Source organism: Tinamus guttatus, unplaced genomic scaffold, assembly GCF_059628265.1.
Source record: "Tinamus guttatus ecotype Peru unplaced genomic scaffold, ASM5962826v1 Tinamus_guttatus_pri_ptg000546l, whole genome shotgun sequence".
NCBI lineage: Eukaryota > Metazoa > Chordata > Aves > Tinamiformes > Tinamidae > Tinamus > Tinamus guttatus.
Window position 1 is genome coordinate 2434788 of NW_028289080.1, and position 16804 is coordinate 2451591.

The following is a 16804-nucleotide window of genomic DNA, read 5'->3' on the forward strand; positions in this document are numbered from 1 at the left end:
CCCTCGCAGGGCCGGGGCCTCGCTCGCTTGCCCCACATGCTGCATCAGCACTTCTGCCCCCGTGGCCATGGGGCTGTGCTGCCCCACGGCTCCCCCCGCCCCCGCCCCCTATGCCCAGGGCACCCGAATCAGGGCGCAAAGTCCCCTGGTGCCTTGTGCAACGGGCTCGCCGGGGCAGGACGGGGCGCCCCCCCGCTTTGCTGCCCCCTCCGGCACGAGCTCAACCCCATAGTAGACACCGGAGAATCCCCACGGGGAGCCCACGGCTGCTCTCCACAGCCGCCGCTAGCTGAAGGCAGCGCGGCCCCGGGATAAACACCCAGCACTGCCCGGCGTGCGGGTTAATCTTTAGCTGAGCGGGGCCATGCGCTCGGCTTGGCGCCTGCCCTCCCGGGGACATGCGGCTTCTGAAGCTTCATTAGGAGTCATTACAGGCGGCGTGCGAGCGAGGGGCACCGGGGCCCGTGTCACTGCGTGATAAGGCCCCGGGCGCACGCGCCGGCGAGATCAGCGGTGGCCGCGGGACGGCGCGGCCCGGGGGTGACGCGGGGCTGTCCCCGCAGGCATGGCGAGCGCGGCGGCGCGCGGCGTGGGGCTGCCCAAGCGCCTGGCCACGCTGCTCACGGGGCTGCTGGAGTGCGGCGCCTTCTGCGGCGTCGTCTTCGGCTGGGCCTCCCTCGTCTACGTGCTCAAGGACCTCCACTACTTCCAGGACCTCTGCCTGCCCGCCGCCGCCGCCGGCCCCAACGGCACCGCACCCCTCGGTAGGACGGTCCCACTGGCCCTGCCGGCCCCGCGCCTCCGTCCCTCGCCCGCCGAGGCCTGGCTGCCCTGTGTCCCTGCTGCCCCGTGTCCCTGCTGCCCCAGACCTGGTTCTTCACTGTCCTTGTGGCCTTGTTCTGCTGCCTTGGTGGTCTGGGGTGTCCCGTGTATCTGCTGGGCCAGGCCCATGTGCCCAGTGTCCCGGGATACCCCCTGTTCCTGCTCTCCTAGACCTGGGTCTTTGCAGCCTTGGTGGCCTGTGGTTCCCCATGTCCCTGGTTTCCCAGGTGTGTGTCCCCAGTGTCCCAGTGGCCTGTGATACCGCATGTTCCTGCTATCTCAGCAGGCTGTGATGGTCCATGTCCCTGCTGCCATGGTGCCCTGTGTCCCCAGTGTCCTAGTAACTTGTGGTACCCCTCGTCCCTGCTGTCCCAGACCCATATCCCCACTGTCCCTTGTGGGGTGCCTTGTGGTACTCCATGTTCCGGGTGGCCTGTTATACCCCATGTCCCTGGTGTCCCAGCCCCATGTCCCCACTGTCCCCGTGGCCTGGGACACCCCGTGTCCCTGGTGTCCCCATGCCTGCTGACCGCGGCCTTGCAGACTGCAGCGGGCAGGATGAGCAGTTCTCCCTCGTCTTCACCATCGCCTCCTTCATGAACAACTTTGTGACCTTCCCCATGGGCTACATCTTCGACCGCTTCGGCACCGCCGTGGCCCGCCTGATCGCCATGTGAGTGCCGCGGGCACCGGGGCCGCTCACCGGGGTGCGGGCGCCGCTATCAGCTGGGGGGTTATCAGGGTGGACGGGTAGGGTGCGCCCACGGGCCCCCCTGCTGCCCCCCGGGCACCAAGGTCCCCAGCAGCCCCGGCCCGTCCAGGGGAGGAGGGTCAGCCCGTGCCCAGCACCTCCCATGGAGCCGCCGCGCTCCCACACGCCCCGAGGGTCCCCATGTCCCCGGAGTCCCCCCGATGCCCACGGGGAGGGGTGGGCGCCGCGAGAGCCTGGGGTGCGGAGCGGGCGCCAGGCGCGGTGACGGCCGCGCATCCCCGCGTCACCAGCGCCCGTGCTCTGCAGCTCCCTCTACACCACCGGCACCCTGCTCGTGGCCTTCTCCACCCCAGGTGAGACCACCTCGTGGGCGCCCCTCGCCCGCCCCAGCCCCACGGCGGCCCCATGGCAGCCCCCGCTGATCCCCGTGTCCCCAGGCTCTGCCGTGCTGCTCTTCCCGGCCATGTCGCTGCTGTCGGTGGGCGGCATCCTCCTCATCCTCACCAACATGCAGGTGAGGGGGCTGCGCGCACCGGGCCGGGCCGTCCTGCCGGCAGCGGGGCGCTCACGCGGGGCTCTCGCCATGCCAGGTGGGCAACCTCTTCGGGAAGTACCGCTCCATCATCATCACGCTCTACAACGGCGCCTTCGACTCCTCCTCGGCCATCTTCCTCATCATCAAGGTGGGCACAGGCGGGACGATGGGGACAGCGCTGTGGACACGGAGGGGTCATGGATTGGGGTGTAGATGGAGATGTTAATGGGAGACATGGCTGGGGATGAGGATTGAGGCATATCTAGGGGATGTGACTTGTGGCATGGATGGCACCGTGGCAGGGGGTGTGGGGACACAGGTAGGGACGTGGCTGGCGGCATGGCTGGGGACATGGATGGGGATGTTGCTGGTGGCATGGCTGGGGACACGGATGGGGGACATGGTTGGTGCCATCAATTGGGGGGTAGCTGGAGACATCGATGGGGGACATGGCTGAGGACACAGACAGGGGCATGGCTGGGGACATGAAATGGGGACCGGGATGGGGAATATGACTGGGGACACAGATGGGGTAGGAGTTGGAGACAGAGATGTGGGACAGGGATAGGGGCAGTGCTGGGGTTGCAGATGAGGGACATGGATGGGGACGCAGATAGGGGTATGGATTGCAGATGTCGATGGGGGACAGGGATAAGGACACGGCCGTGGTCAAGGATGGGGACGTGGCTGGGGAGGCGCATGGCAGGGGGCATGGGTTGGGGCCTGGCGGGGTGGCAGCTGGGGGACCCGTGCGGGGACACGTGTGGGGCGGCGTGGGGCTCAGCGCCGGCCCTGCAGGTGCTCTACGAGCGGGGCCTGTCGCTGCGGGCCATGTTCCTGTTCCTGGCGAGCTGCAGCGCCTGGCACGTGCTGCGCACGCTGCTGCTGCTGCCGCGGCGCCGCGTGCCCTACCCGCTGCCGCCCGCCTACGACTACGGGTGAGCGCGGGGCGCGCGGGGGCACGGGGGGACGCGCGGGGTGCGCGTGGGGGCCGCGGCGCCCGCGCTGACGGCGCCGCCCCAGGCTGCGCTGCCCGCGGCGCTCCCGCTCCTACCGCGACGAGACGGGGTCGCCGGGCGCCGGGAGCCCCGAGGACGCCCCGCTAGAGCCCGGAGCGCCCAAGGGTGAGGGGCGGGGTGAGGGGCAACGCGGCGGGGCCAAGGAGGGGGCGTGTCCAGAGCGGGAGGGCTGTGGTGGGGGCGGGGTCTGTGTGGGGCGTGGCTATGCAGATTTGACGGGGCACACCTAATGGGGCATGGGGTGGTATATATGCAAATATAGCGCGGGAGTGGGCGGGGCTATGTAAATGAAGGGGGCAAAGGGAGTGGGCGTGGCCTTTGGAATGGGTGTGGGTGTGTCACGCGGGGTGGGTGTGGCTAAGTGAGCTCAAGCCTGATGGAGCCAAGGGGGCGTGGCCATGCAAATAGAATGCGTGTGGGGAGGGGGTCGAGTGGAGTGGGAGCGACTATTCAAATACAACTTGGGCGTGTCCAGGAGGGTGGGCGTGGTCATGCCGTTGAACCAGGGCTGCTCAACAGGCACGGGTGTGGCTATGCAAATAGGGGAGGGAGTGGGCGTGGCCACACGGGCAGCACCTGAGGGGTGCCCGAAGGGGAGTGGGCGTGGCCATATAATAGTAATAGAGCGCAGCGCTTGGATGGGGTGGGCGTGGCCATGCAAATGAGCGGGGCGGCGGGGGCGTGTCCCGCGCTGAGCGCCGCCCCGCCCGCGGCAGGCGCCCCCGGGGCTCCGTCCTTCGGGCACTGCGTGCGCTCGCGGCTCTTCGCTTGGCACGTGGCCTGGCTGTCCTGCATGCAGCTGCGCCACTACCTCTTCATCGGCACCCTCAACACGCTGCTGGAGCACCTGGCGCACCGGGACCTGGCCCTGGGTACGGCGGCGCGCGTGGTGGCGGGGGACGCGCGGCCGTGCCCCCGCGGCAGCACCCGCCCTCACCGTGCCACCCGCAGTGAGCAGCTACACGAACGCCTTCGCCTTCGTGCAGCTCAGCGGGGTGCTCTTCGCGCCCTGGAACGGCCTCATCCTCGACCGCCACAAGCGGGGCCGGGCGCCCCGCGCGGCGTACGGTGAGCGTCGGCGCCCGCGGGCCCCAACCCTCCATGGGGCACCAACCCCATCAGGCACCAACTGCATCCCACTATGGGGTACCAACCCCATCCCGACTCAAGGCCGCTGTGCCGGCAGGAGCCGCCGCGGCGCTGGCCGATCTGCGGGCGTCCGTGCTGTCGCTGGCGGTGACGGCAACGCAGTGCCTGCTGTTCTCGGTGTGCGCCGCCGTGCCCGTGCTGCCCGTGCAGTACGGCACCTTCGTGCTGCAGGTGATCAGCCGCTCCTTCCTCTACGGCGGCAACGCCGCCTTCCTCGCCATCGCGTGAGTCCTGCGGCGGGGGCACCGGGGCGGCGGCAGGGGGTGGCAGCGGCGGCGGCGGCGGTGACGGTGACGCCGACGCTGCGCGGCAGGTTCCCCCCACAGCACTTTGGGAAGCTCTATGGCTTGGCCATGGCCCTGTCAGCGCTCGTGGCCCTGCTGCAGTACCCCTGTGTGGCCTTGGTGCAGGGGCCACTCGGGGGGGACCCCTTCTACGTAAGTGCCCCACGGCGGGATGTGGTTGGTGCCCCATGGCAGGAGGGGGTTGGTGCCCAATGGCGGGAAGGGGTTGGTGCTCAATGATGGGATGGGGTTGGTGCCCCATGGTGGGATGGGGTTGGTGCCCCATGGTGGGATGATGTTGGTGCCCCATAGCAGGATGGGGTTGGTGCCCAATGGTGGGAGGGGGTTGGTGCCCCATGTCTGGATGGGGTTGCTGCCCCAGGGCAGGAAGATCTTGGTGTCTCATGGTGGGAAGGGGTTGGTGTCCCTTGAAGGGATGGGGTTGGTGTCTCATGGTGGGATGGGGTTGGTGTCTCATGGTGGGATGGGGTTGGTGCCCTATGGAGGGTTGGGGTTTGTGCCCCATGGCAGGATGGGGTTGGTGTCTCATGGTGGGAAGGGGTTGGTGTCCCTTGAAGGGATGGGGTTGGTGCCCCGTGTCTGGATGGGGTTGGTGCCCACAGCTGGAGAGTTGGTCCCCATCGTGGGATGGGTTTGATGGCTTGTGGTGGAAGGAATTGGTGCCCCACAATGGGAGGCGTGGTGCCCCACGGCAGCATGGGGTCGGTACCCACGGTTGAAGCTTTGTGCCCCATGGTGGGATGGGGCTGGTGCCCCACAGGACGGGGTGGTGCCCATGGCAAGAGGGCTGGTTCCCCGTGGTGGGCCGGGGGTGCAGACCCACGTCGGGAGCGTGGGCGCCCCATGCCAGGAGGGGGGTCCCGCCCCCCGGCAGGGGCCGCTGCGAGGTGCCGCGTGCCCGCAGGTGAACGTGGGGCTCGTGGCCGTGGTGCTGCTGGCCTTCGGCAGCCCCCTCGTCGTGCACCGCGAGTGCCAGCGGCGGCAGCGCGAGCTGGCGGCCATGGAAGGCACCGCGCTGGCCGCCACCTCCGAGGCGCCTGGCTAGGCCGCCCCCCGGCCCCACAGCGTCCCCCCGCCCCACGGCGCCCGGGGGCCGGGGCAATAAAGGCTGTGCGAGCGGCACCCGCTGTGCCCGGCCTGCGCGCGCCACCGCCACCGCCGCCGGGGGTTGTGCGGGGTCTCGTGTGGGGCTGTGCACATCCCCCGGCATCCCGAGCGCTCGGGCCCGCATGGCCGTGGTACATGATGGGGGGCACATGAGCGGGCCCCCCGTCCCGCTCCCATGTCCCATTTTCCCCAATGACCCCGCAGTATTCCCGGTGCCTGCTGTTCCCCACCCGTGTCCCCCCTCACCCGCTATCCTGTGATGCTCCCAGCGCCCAGTGTGCCCGTCCCTGTGCCCACCCCTGTTCCCAGTGCTCCCAGCGCCCACCCCCTGCTCCCAGTGTCCCCAGTGCTCCCGGTGCTCCCAGCCCTTCTGGTGCCCCTGGTGCTCCCAGTGCCCCCAGTGCTCCTGGTGCCCCCGGTGCTCCCAGTACTCCCGGTGCTCCCGGTGCTCCCAATGCACCCAGTACTCCCAGTGCCCCCAGTGCCCCAGTGCTCCTGGTGCTCCTGGTGCCCCGATGCTCCCAATGCTCCGAGTGCCCCTGGTGCTTCTGGTGCCCCCAGTGCTCCCGGTGCCACCGGTGCTCCTGATGCTCCCGGTGCTCCCGGTGCTTCTGGTGCTCCCGGTGCTCCTGATGCTCCCGGTGCTCTCAGTGCTCTCGGTGCTCCCAGTGCACCCAGTACTCCCAGTGTCCCCAGTGCCCCAATGCTCCTGGTGCTCCCAGTGCTCCCCGTGCCCCCAGTGCTTCCCGTGCTCCTGGTGCTCTGAGTACCCCCAGTGCTTCTGATGCCCTCGGTGCCCCCAGTGCTCCTGGTGCTCCTACTGCCCCCAGTGCTCCCGGTGCTCCTGGTGCCAGCAGTGCTCCTGGGGCCCCCAGTGCTCCCGGTGCCCCCGGTGCTCCCGTTGCCCCTGGTGCTCCTGATGCTCTCAGTGTTACCAGTGCCCCCAGTGCTCTCAATGCATGCAGTACTTGCAGTGTCCCCAGTGCCCCAATGCTCCCGGTGCCCCTGGTGCTCCCAGTGCCCCCAGTGCACCCAGTGCTCTGAGTGTCCCCAGTGCTACCAGTGCTCCTGATGCTCCCGGTGCTCTCAGTGTTCTCGGTGCTCCCAGTGCCCCCAGTGCTCCCAGTGCTCCCAGTGTTCTCAGTGCTCCCAGTGCTCCTAGTGCCCCCAGTGCTCCCGGTGCTCCTGATGCTCCCGGTGCTCCCAGTGCTCTCAGTGCTCCCAGTGCCCCCAGTGTTCCCAGTGCTCCCAGTGTTCTCAGTGCTCCCAGTGCTCCTAGTGCACCCAGTGTTCCCGGTGCTCCCAGTGCTCCAAGTGCTCCCAGTGCTTCTGGTGCCCCTGGTGCCCCCAGTGCTCCCGGTGCTCCTGATTCTCCCAGTGTTCCCAGTGCTCCCAGTGTTCCCAGTGCCCCCAGTGCCCTCAGTGCTCCTGGTGCTCCCTGTGCCCCCGGTGCTCCCAATGTACGCAGTACTCGCAGTGTCCCCAGTGCCCCAGTGCTCCCAGTGCCCCTGGTGCTCCTTATGCTCCCGGTGCTCCCAGTGCCCCCGGTGCACCCAGTGTCCTGAGTGCCCCCAGTGCTCCTGGTGCTCCTGATGCTTGCCGGTGCTCTCAGTGCTCTCGGTGCTCCCAGTGCACCCAGTACTCCCAGTGTCTCCAGTGCCCCAGTGCTCCTGATGCCCCCAGTGCTCCCAGTGTTCTCAGTGCCCCCAGTGCCCTCAGTGCTCCTGGTGCTCCTACTGTCCCCAGTGCTCCTAGTGCCCCCAGTGCTCCTGGTGCTCCTGATTCTCCCAGTGTTCCCAGTGCTCCCAGTGTTCCCAGTGCTCCTGGTGCCTCCAGTGCTCCTGGTGCACTCAGTGTTACCAATGCCCCCGGTGCTCCCAGTGCCTGTAGTGCTCCCAGTACCCCCGGTGCTCCCAGTGCTCCTGGTGCCCCCGATGTTCCTGGTGCCACCAGTACTTCTGGTGCCCCTGCTGTCCCCAGTTCTCCTGGTGCTCCCAGTGCCCCCGGTGCTCCTGGTGCCTCCAGTGCTCCCACTGCCCCCGGTGCTCCCAGTGCTCTGGGAGCACCCCTGGTGCCTCCAGTGCTGCCAGTCTCTCTGGTGCTCCCAGTGTCCCTGATGCTCCTGGTGCCCCGAGGCTCCTGGTGCCCCCGGTTCTCCCAGTGCCCCAGTGCCCCCAGGGCTCTCAGTGCCCCCAATGCTCTCAGTGCCCCCAGTGCCCCCAGTGCCCCCAGTGCCCGTGGTGCTCCCAGTGCCCACTCTGCTCCCACCCGGTGCTCCCCGCGCCCTCTGTGCCCCCTCCCTGTGCCCCTGTCCCATCCCTCCCGTCCCGTCCTGTCCCATCCGTGGTGGGCAGGGGCTGTGGGGCTGGGGGGCGCCAGGCGCTGCCGTCCCCATGTCCCTGCCGTGGGCACTGCGCATCACCCTTGTCCCGTCCCCCTCTTACCACCTGCCGGGGGATGGCACCGATCCGCAGGGCCACGTGGCGGTGGTGGCGCTGGGGTGGCCACGTGCCACCCCCATGGATACGCCGTGTCCCCCTGTGCTCCCCGCGCCACCCTGTGTCCCCTCTGCCCACCCGCGTCCTTGGTGTCCCTGCAGGTGGCCACCCCCAGGCCACCCTGTGTCCCCAGGGCCCCTCGTCACGCCCAGGCTGCCCCCCATGTCCCCAGGACCCCCAAGCTGCCCCCCGTGTCCCCACGGCCCCCAGGCTGCCCTCTATGTCCCCAAGTTGCCCCTCTGCCACCTCCCAGGTCAACCCCATGGCCCTTGAGCCCCTGGGGCCCCTCTGTCCCCTTGGTGGCCTTTACCCATCCCTGGGGTCACCCCCGTGTCCCCAGTGCCCCCCACCATCCCCAGGTCCCCCCGCACCTTTGATCCCCTCCACGTCCCTCTGCCCTCCTGGGGCCACCTCGTGACCTCCGGTGGCCTCTGCCACCCTGGGGTCACTCCCACGGCCCTTGCCCCCCCCAGGGCCACCCATGTCCCTCTGCCACCCTAGGGGTCACCCCAAAATTCCTGGATCCCCCCGCACCGCCACCCTTGTGCCACCAAGTCCCCCCATCGCAGTGACACCCCACACCCCCGCGGCCACCCTTGAGGCCACCGGGGCCAGCCGGGCAGGACAGTGTCCTCCCCCCTCCATGTCCCCATTGCTGTCCCCGTCCCTGACCAGTGACTGGGGGGGCTCCCTCCCCGCGGGGGGCCCTTATAGCGCCCGCAGGCGCCACGTGGCCCCACCACAGCCTTGCGCCACCCCCGGCGCCCCCAGCCGCCGTGGGGACTGGGGGGACAGTGATAGCATCTGAGGGCCAACGGCGCCAACGGCCGCGCGCGGGAGATGGTATCGGCGCCGGCGGGGGGACACGCTCGGGGCGGCCGCGGTGGCGCAAGGACGGGGCAGGGCCGCGGGGCGCCCGTGAGCACTATAAGGGCCCCGCACGCGGGCAGAGCCCCACAGCGCCCAGGTGAGGGACGGGGACGGGGACGGTGGGACGTTCCCGGCTCCTGGCAGCTCTGCCCGGGTCGTGCTTATGGGTCAGGGTGGCCTCGAGGGTGCCGGGGTGGGTCTGGGAGCTGCTTATGTGGGGGGACGCGGGGGCGCAGGGGTCTTGGGGGTGGCCCTGGGGGTGGCGGAGGGACAGAGGGAGATGAGGGACATGGGAGAGATGAGGGACGTGGGGGAGATGAGGGACATGGGGTGGCCCTGGAAGTGGCAGAGGGACGGGGGGGAGATGAGGGACATGGGGGACATGGGGGAGATGAGGGATGTGGGGTGGCCCTGGGGGTGGCAGAGGGACAGGGGGGAGATGAGGGACATGGGGGAGATGAGGGACATGGGGTGGCCCTGGAAGTGGCAGAGGGACGGAGGGAGATGAGGGACATGGGGGACATGGGGGAGATGAGGGATGTGGGGTGGCCCTGGGGGTGGCAGAGGGGCAGGAGGTGACACCCAGGGGCAGGAGGGACCCCATGGTCACTGCTGGGAGGGCGGGAGGGCGCAGGGGCCGCGGGGTGGCAGCAGGGGCAGGAGGAGCACCGCGTGGGTGGCCCTGGGGACAGCAGCGGGTCCCCACATGCCGCCCTGTGCCCCCAGCGCCGCCGCCGCCGCCATGTCCCCCTGGCTGCTCCTCGCGCTGGCCCTGCTGGGCTCCGCCAGTGCCCACCACCCCGGTGAGTGTCCCCCGCACGGCGTCATGGGGCGCCCCACGGCACGGCCGCCCCGTGACCCCCTGCGCCCGCAGGCGCCCCCGAGGACCCAGAGGACGAGGAGGTGGCGGCTGTGGAGGCCGCGCAGTGCCCGAGCGAGCGCGACGCGACGCACCTGACACTGCCCGCGGGCTCCGGCGCCGCCACTTTCCGCTACGTGATCGTGCGGCGCTGCCAGACCTTCCGCGGCGCCCAGGTGGGGCCAGGGGTGCGTGGGGGGCGGCGGGCGGCACGCGGGGCCGCGCGGTGATGGTGACGGTGACGCCGCCGCGCGCAGACCGTGTGCCGCCGCTGCTACCGCGGGCGCCTGGCCTCGGTGCACAGCTTCGCCGTCAACCGCCGGCTGCAGCACTGCGCCCGCGCCCGCACCAACCGCGGCCAGGTCTGGATCGGCGGCATCGTCAAGCCCCTGGTGAGGAGCCGCCGCCGCCGCTGCGGCCCCGCGGCGCTGACGTGGCCTCCGGGGCCGCCGGGCCCTGCCCCGTGGGCCCGCGGCCGCCCTGGGGTGCCCCATGCTGCCCAACGTCCCCGTGTCCCTCCTGGGCTGCCCCAACGCCACCCAATGTCCCCATGTCCCTCCTGGGCTGCCCCAATGTCACCCAACGCCTCCACGTCCACCCTGGGGTGCCCCAGTGTCACCCAATGTCCCCACATCTGCCCTGGGCTGGCCCAGCCCTGCCCAACGTCCTCGTGTCCCTCCTGGGGTGCCCCAATGCCGCCTAACGTCTCCATGTCCACACTGGGGTGTCCCCAGCGCCGCGCAGTGTCCCCGGGTGCTCTGCCCAACGTCCCCATGTCCGTTTTGGCATGCCTCAACCCTGCTCAATGTTCCCATGTCCATCCCAGGGTGACCCAACTCTGCCCAACATCTCCATGTCCACCCTGGGGTGACCCAATGCCACCCAATGTCCCCACGTCCACCCTGGGATACCCCAACCCTACCCGACGTCCCCATGTCCCTCTTGGGGTATCCCAGCTCTGCCCAATGTCTCCACATCTATCCTGAGATGTCCCAATGCTACCCAATGTCCCCACGTCCACCCTGGAGTGCCCCATGCTGCCCATTGTCCCCACGTCCACCATGGGTGCCCCGGCCCTGCCCAACATCTCCATGTCCCTCCTGGGGTGTCCCAGCCCTGCCCAATGTCCCCACGTCCATCCCAGGGTGTCCCAATGCCACCCAATGTCCATCCCGGGTTCCCCTGGCCCTGCCCATCGCGGGGTTCCCAGCGCTGTCCCGCTGTCCCCACGGGGCGCCCTGGCCCCGGTCATCGCTGCGCTGGTGGCGGGTGACACCAGATGACATTGGTGACACCGGGTGCCCCGCGGTGCAGGGCAGGAACGTGTACTGCCAGTGGGTGGACCACACGGTGTGGAACTACGCGCACTGGCTGCACGGCTACCCGCGGCTCTTGGGCACCCTCTGCACCTCCCTCTGCACCGCAAGTCAGCACGGACCGGGACTGGGATGGAGATGGGGACAGGGTGGCCATGGGGCCCCACGCGCCGGGGGCTGCGGTTCATGGGGTTTGGGGGCTGCAACGTGGGGGTTCGGGGGTTGGAACTTGGGGGTCCGGAGGCTGCAACCTAGGGTGTTCAGAGGCTGCAAGCCGGGGGTCTGGGGGCTGCAATTTAGGGGGTCTGGGGACTGCAGCCCGTGGGTCGGGGCCGGGTGCCCGGGATGTGGGGCCGGTCCCCGGGGCGAGGGGGCAGCGGGGATCTATGGGGTGGTGCTGGGGGGCACTGACGCCTGCCCTCCCCGGCAGACGGGCGCTGGAGGAGCTTGCACTGCAGCACGAGGCTGCCCTTCATCTGCGAGTACTGAGGGGCTCGGCCCCACGGCTGGACCCCCGCCTGCCCCACGGCGCCCCACGGACCCCAATAAAGTGCCAGTGTTCAGCACCCGCGTGGCCCCCTTGTTGCAGCCGGTGCAGCCCCCAGCCCCACGGCCACCCCCAGCGGGTCCTCCCGCTGCCCCCCATGTCCCCGCTGTGCCCCACACCAGCACGGAGGCCGGACACGGGCACCGGGAGCCAGAGCTTTATTGAGGGCCGGGCTGGGGAGGCTGCTGCCGCCGTGGGGCAGGGAGCAGGATGAGGGGCAGCGCAGAGGTGGGACCCCCGGGATGGGTGTTATGGGCAGTGGGGGGACCCCCAGAGAGGGGGCACCAAGGGCAGCGGGGCAAGACTGGAGCCCCACATTGAGCTCTGCCCCACGGCAGCCTCAGTTCCCAGCTGCAATGAGGGCACCGGGGGGGCAGCGCAGTGCATGTGCGGGGGGTCATGCAGAGAACGCCGCCGTGGGGCTGGCCCCCAGCCTCCTACCAGCGGGCCCTGCCCCACAGCGGCGCCGCTTGGGGGCAGCTGGCGGCGCAGGGGGCTAGAGGCCAAGGGAGCCGGTGCCCGAGTCGGTGGAGAGCATCTCGCCGCCCACCGGCGCCGTGGGGCCGGCCTCGGGCACCTGTGGGGCAGGGGCACCGCGGCGGTAGCGCCTGCCCCACGGCGCGGCCCCGCGGCGCCCGGCCCCGCGTCTCACCTCCTCGAACTTGCGCGCCCGGTAGCGCGGGGCGCCCTTGAGCGCGTGCAGCAGGATGAGGTCGCACAGCACCGAGCCCTGCGGCACCACGGGCACCGCTGCCCCACGGCGCCCGCTGCCCCACGGCGCCCGCGGCTGCGGGGCCGCGCCGCTCCCCACCGCCGTGGGGTCCCGCTGCAGCCCCCTGGATGGGTCCCGACCCAGCCCCACCGCTATGGGTCCCACTGCAGCCCCCTCCCCATTGCTGTGGGTCCCAACCCATCCCCTCCTCTATGGGACCCCTCTGCAGCCCCCTTCCCAGTGCCACGGGGCCCGTTGCAGCCCCCTCCCCGCTGCTATGGGTCCCACCCCACCTCCCCGGGGCCCCATCGCAGTGCCCTGCGTGCGCCGTGGGGCAGCCCCCCGCGCTCACCATGCCGACGGAGGCGAAGGCGGCCACGGCGTTCACCAGCGTGGGGACGAGGCTGAACTTGCCGGCCTGGCGGGGCACACACGGTGTCCGCCGTGGGGCAGCCCCACGGCAGCGTGTCCGTGGGGCCAGGCGGGGGGGCGGGCACGTACGCTGCCGTAGACCAGCACGTCGAAGCGGATGCCGAAGGCCTTGGTGAGCGTGCGGCGCTCGGTGCCGTCAGCGCCGCGCTCGTAGCGGGCCCACCTGCACGCGGGCGCGGGGGCGGCTCGGGGGGCGCCCCACACCCCGCCCCACACCCTGCCCCACGGCCCCGCACCTGAAGTTGTAGCCGGGGGCGGCGGCGTCGAGGCGGGCGAAGGAGTAGCGGGGCCGGCAGCGCTCGGGCGCGCGGTCCAGGTCGCAGAGCCAGCCGATCTTGATGGCCACCACGGCGCCCTGCAACAGGCGGCGCCGTCACCGCCACCGCTGTCACCGTCACCGCCGTCACCGTCACTGTCACCGTGCCCGCACCGTGTCGGCCATGGCGGCGAAGTCGTGGCGGGCCCAGCGGGCCACGTCGCCCAGGCGCAGCACGGGGCAGAGCGGCCGCCGCCGCGGGTGGAAGCGGCAGCCGGGCGCCGGCGCCGCCGTGGACCTGCCGGGGGACGCGCGGGTCACCCGCCGCCGTCACCGTCCCGCCGGGTGCCGCCCCCGCGCGTCACCTCTCCACGCCGAAGAGCGGGAAGCGGACGCTGTTCTTCACCAGCAGGGTGAAGTTGGCGGCCTCCAACATAATGGGCCTGCGGGCGGCGGGGCGGCTGTAGCGGGGCCGATGGGGTGACGGCCGCGCTACAGCCACCCCGCACACGCGCTCACGCCGGCACCGCGTCGTCCTCGGGCGGGCACCAGCCGCGGATCTCGCAGGTGCGCAGCGTCGCGTTGTAGCGCGTGCAGCGCCCCGTCAGCAGCCCTGCAACAAGCGGCGGCGACCGTCGGCGCCGCGAGCGCGTCAGGCGCCGCGCACACCTGCCGGGCGCCGCTTACCGCTGGCCGTGGCGCCGCCGCGCTCCCGGCAGTCGCTGTCGGCCGTGCAGCGGTACCGGGCGTCACTCTGCGCGAGGGGACACGGCTGGAGGTGACGCCGGGACACCCCGCCGCCGCCTGTGGGGACAGCCGCTCACCTCCGCGCACAGCCCCTGCGCCTGGTCGCGCGTCACGATGCGCTTGGTGACCACCACGACCACGGCGCCGCCCTGGGGACGCGCGGGGACGGCGTCAGGCGCCGCCGCCGCCTGTGCGCCCCGCGCTGCACCGCCGCCCCGGCCCCACCTGCGCGGGGGTGACGTAGTCGGCGGCGTCCAGCACCCGCGCGCCGGAGCGCCCCGCGCCCTTCACCTTGGTCACCACCGAGGACTCGATGGCCGTGTCGCGCTCCTGGTACGCCTTCTCGTGCAGGAACACCCACCTGCGCGCACAGGCGGCGCCTGACGTCCCTCCGACAGGCGGCCGTCACCCGCCCGGGCACTGCGGGGGTTAACCCCGCGGGAGGTGACGGGCAGCGCTCACCCCACGAAGTAGGCGAGCACGAGGAGCTGCACGGCGCGGTGCACGGCGCCCACCACCCAGCTCCGCACCACCACCGCCTTGGGGGTCTCGTAGGCCAGCAGCGACGACAGGCAGCGCGCGGCCATGGGGGCGACCGCCTGTGCGGCTCCGTGTCCGCCTGTGCCGCTGTGTCCGCCTGTGCGGCTCCGCGTCCGACTGTACCGCTGTGTCCGCCTGTGCCGCCCCGAGCGGCGGTACCGGCGCCCGCCCCGGCGGGAGGCGCTGACGGGAAGCCCTGGCGGGGAGCCCGGCGCCCGCCCCCTGCCCCCGCCTCTGCCGTGGGGCAGCCCCATAGGGAGGTGCCCCGTGTTGGGGGGTGCCCCACTGCGGGGGGTTGGAGATGCTCCGTTTTGGGGGTGTCCCCGTTGGGAGGGTGACACTGTGTTGGGGGGTGACACGTTTTGGGGGTGCCTTTCAGTGGGGAGCCCCATTCTAGGGGGCCTCTGGGGACTTTTGGGGTCCCTTGTTTTGGGGGTGCCCCCCTTTGGAAGAGCCTCGTTTTGGGGGTGCCCCTTTTTGGGGTGCCCCCTTAGGGGAAGCCCCGGTCTGGGGGTGCTGCTGCGTGGGGAGCCCCGTTGTGGGGGTGCCCCGCTCTGAGGAAGCTCCGTTTTGGGGTCGCCCCTTTTTGGGGTGCCCCATGGTGAGACAGACCCATTTTGGGGGTGTCCCTGGGGGGTTTGGGGTCCCCCCGTTTGTCGGGGTGCTGCAGGGCAGCGTTGGGAGCCGCGTTTTGGGGAGCCCCTCTTTGAGGGTGCCCCGTTTTGGGGGGGATTCCCTTTTTTGGGGTTGGGAGCCCCGTTTTCCGGTGCCCCTCAGTGGGGAGCCCTGTTTTGGCGCTGCCTTTGGGGGTGCCCCGTTTTGGGGGTGCCTCTCAGTGGGGTGCCCTGCTGTGGGGGTCCCTTTTTTGTGGTGGAGAAGCCCCTTTTTGGGGGGTCCCTCTTTGGGGAAGCCCCGTTTTGGCGGATCCCGTTTTTTGGGGTAGGGGAGGCCCGTTTCGGGGGGGAAGCCCCGTTTTGGGGGGTCCCGTTTTGGGGGGGAAGCCCCGTTTTGGGGGTCCCCCTTTGCGGAGGCCCCGTTTTGGGGGGTCCCGTTTTGGGGGGGAAGCCCCGTTTTGGGGGTCCCTTTTTTTTTGGGGGGGAACCCCGTTTTGGGGGGGAAGCCCCGTTTTGGGGGTCCCGTTTTGTGGGGGGGAAGCCCTGTTTTGGGGGTCCCGTTTTTTTTGGGGGGGGAACCCCGTTTTGGAGGTGCCCCTCAGTGGGGATCCCCGTTTTGGGGGTCCCGTTTTGGGGGGGAAGCCCCGTTTTGGGGGTCCCCGGGGGCGGCGGCCCCGCCCACGTCACCCCACGGCCGCGGCGGTGACGTCACGGGGCTCCCCCGCCGCCGGCCAATGGGGGCAGCGCCCGCCCCCGCGGGGAGCCGCAGTCCTCCCGCGCTCTATGGTAGCAGGTGAGCGAGCGCCTCAGGCGCGGGCTCGGCGCGCGCCCGTTCCAGCCCCGCACCTCTATGGCGGGCGGCGCGCGGGGCAGGCGGGGGCCGCTCTAGCCGCTAGTCCGCCGCGCTCTCCATGGTGCCGCCCGGCGCGGGCAGCGCGCGGCCCCCCTCCCCCCCACCCCCGCGGTGGCCCCTAGAGCGGCCGCGCGTCTCTATGGCGGAAGTGCGGGCGGGTTCCGGCGGCGGCGGCGGCGGCGGGGGGGAGGCTGCGCGCGAGGTTCGTGCTGCGCAGGCGGGAAAGGGCCGCGGGGCGGGGGGGGTTGGGGGGAGGAAGGGGGATGGGGTGGGGGGTGGGGGCGTGTGGGGGGGTTGTGGGGCGCGGGGGGGTTGTGGGGCTCACAGGGAGTTGTGGGGCACGTGGAGGTGTTGTGGGGAGTGAAGGGGGTTGTGGGGCACGTGTGGTTGTTGTGGGGCTCACAGGGGTTGTGGGGCATGTGGGGGTGTTGTGGGGCGCGGGAGGGGTTGTGGGGAGTGAAGGGGGTTGTGGGGCTCACAGGGGGTTGTGGGGCACGGGGGGGTTGTGGGGAGTGAAGGGGGTTGTGGGGCTCAAAGGGGGTTGTGGAGCTCACAAGTGGTTGTGGGGTGCAGGGGGGGTTGGGCTCACAGGGGGTTGTGGGGCAAGTGGGGTGTTGTGGGGTGTGAGGGGGGTTGTGGGGCTCACAGGGGGTTGTGGGGTGCAGGGGGGGTTGTGGGGCTCACAGGGGGTTGTGGGGCAAGTGGGGTGTTGTGGGGTGTTGTGGGGTGTGGGGGTGTTGTGGGGCTCACAGGGGGTTGTGGGGTGCAGGGGGGGTTGTGGGGCTCACAGGGGGTTGTGGGGCGCAGAGGGGGTCGTGTGGGGAGCGCAGGGCCGGAGGGGGTCCAGGCCGGCCCGGGGCCGCGGGTGTTGGGGGTCTCAGCGCCCTGGGCCGGTCCCTCGGCCGCCCCCG

General features: G+C 71.0%; 3 protein-coding genes across 4 annotated transcripts; 2 read left to right on the forward strand and 1 right to left on the reverse strand.

Annotated features, from left to right (window-relative positions):
* Positions 1-563: 563 nt before the first annotated feature.
* On the forward strand, positions 564-5587 carry SLC43A3 (solute carrier family 43 member 3). The gene is made up of 12 exons (XM_088534254.1): positions 564-764; positions 1366-1495; positions 1841-1887; positions 1972-2048; positions 2125-2217; positions 2868-3007; positions 3093-3193; positions 3805-3960; positions 4040-4144; positions 4275-4461; positions 4551-4674; positions 5447-5587. The coding sequence occupies exons 1-12, from the start codon at positions 566-568 to the stop codon at positions 5585-5587; spliced, it is 1500 nt and encodes a 499-aa protein (XP_088390380.1). The 5' UTR covers positions 564-565.
* Positions 5588-9720: 4133 nt separating this feature from the next.
* PRG2 (proteoglycan 2, pro eosinophil major basic protein) lies at positions 9721-11687 on the forward strand. Of its 2 annotated transcripts, none has more exons than XM_088534304.1 (5): positions 9721-9840; positions 9921-10052; positions 10134-10268; positions 11191-11302; positions 11623-11687. In XM_088534304.1, exons 1-5 carry the CDS (start codon positions 9724-9726, stop codon positions 11679-11681), a joined length of 555 nt encoding a protein of 184 aa, XP_088390430.1. In that variant the 5' UTR covers positions 9721-9723; the 3' UTR covers positions 11682-11687. The 2 variants fall into 2 exon arrangements, with proteins under 2 accessions (XP_088390430.1, XP_088390429.1); XM_088534303.1 differs by having other exon boundaries at positions 9760-9826; positions 9892-10052.
* Positions 11688-12235: 548 nt separating this feature from the next.
* On the reverse strand, positions 12236-14476 carry P2RX3 (purinergic receptor P2X 3). Its single transcript, XM_088534255.1, has 12 exons — positions 14349-14476; positions 14112-14247; positions 13964-14035; positions 13827-13893; positions 13659-13752; positions 13505-13582; positions 13314-13437; positions 13120-13238; positions 12953-13046; positions 12804-12869; positions 12392-12469; positions 12236-12316 (listed from the first exon to the last, which is right to left on the reverse strand). Exons 1-12 carry the CDS (start codon positions 14471-14473, stop codon positions 12236-12238), a joined length of 1134 nt encoding a protein of 377 aa, XP_088390381.1. The 5' UTR covers positions 14474-14476.
* Positions 14477-16804: the final 2328 nt, after the last annotated feature.

Excerpts from the sequence above, each read along its gene's own strand:
- PRG2 (XM_088534304.1), top strand. The coding sequence starts at position 9,724 with ATGCCGCCCTGTGCCCCCAGCGCCGCCGCCGCCGCCATGTCCCCCTGG. Across the intron at positions 10,269-11,190 it reads GCGGCATCGTCAAGCCCCTG|GGCAGGAACGTGTACTGCCA; the intron begins GTGAGGAGCCGC and ends CCCGCGGTGCAG. Across the intron at positions 11,303-11,622 it reads CACCTCCCTCTGCACCGCAA|ACGGGCGCTGGAGGAGCTTG; the intron begins GTCAGCACGGAC and ends CCTCCCCGGCAG.
- P2RX3 (XM_088534255.1), bottom strand. The coding sequence starts at position 14,473 with ATGGCCGCGCGCTGCCTGTCGTCGCTGCTGGCCTACGAGACCCCCAAG. Across the intron at positions 14,248-14,348 it reads GTGCTCGCCTACTTCGTGGG|GTGGGTGTTCCTGCACGAGA; the intron begins GTGAGCGCTGCC and ends CTGTGCGCGCAG. Across the intron at positions 13,583-13,658 it reads GAGGACGACGCGGTGCCGGC|GCCCATTATGTTGGAGGCCG; the intron begins GTGAGCGCGTGT and ends CGCCGCCCGCAG.
- SLC43A3 (XM_088534254.1), top strand. The coding sequence starts at position 566 with ATGGCGAGCGCGGCGGCGCGCGGCGTGGGGCTGCCCAAGCGCCTGGCC. Across the intron at positions 2,218-2,867 it reads CCATCTTCCTCATCATCAAG|GTGCTCTACGAGCGGGGCCT; the intron begins GTGGGCACAGGC and ends CCGGCCCTGCAG. Across the intron at positions 4,462-4,550 it reads GCCGCCTTCCTCGCCATCGC|GTTCCCCCCACAGCACTTTG; the intron begins GTGAGTCCTGCG and ends GCTGCGCGGCAG.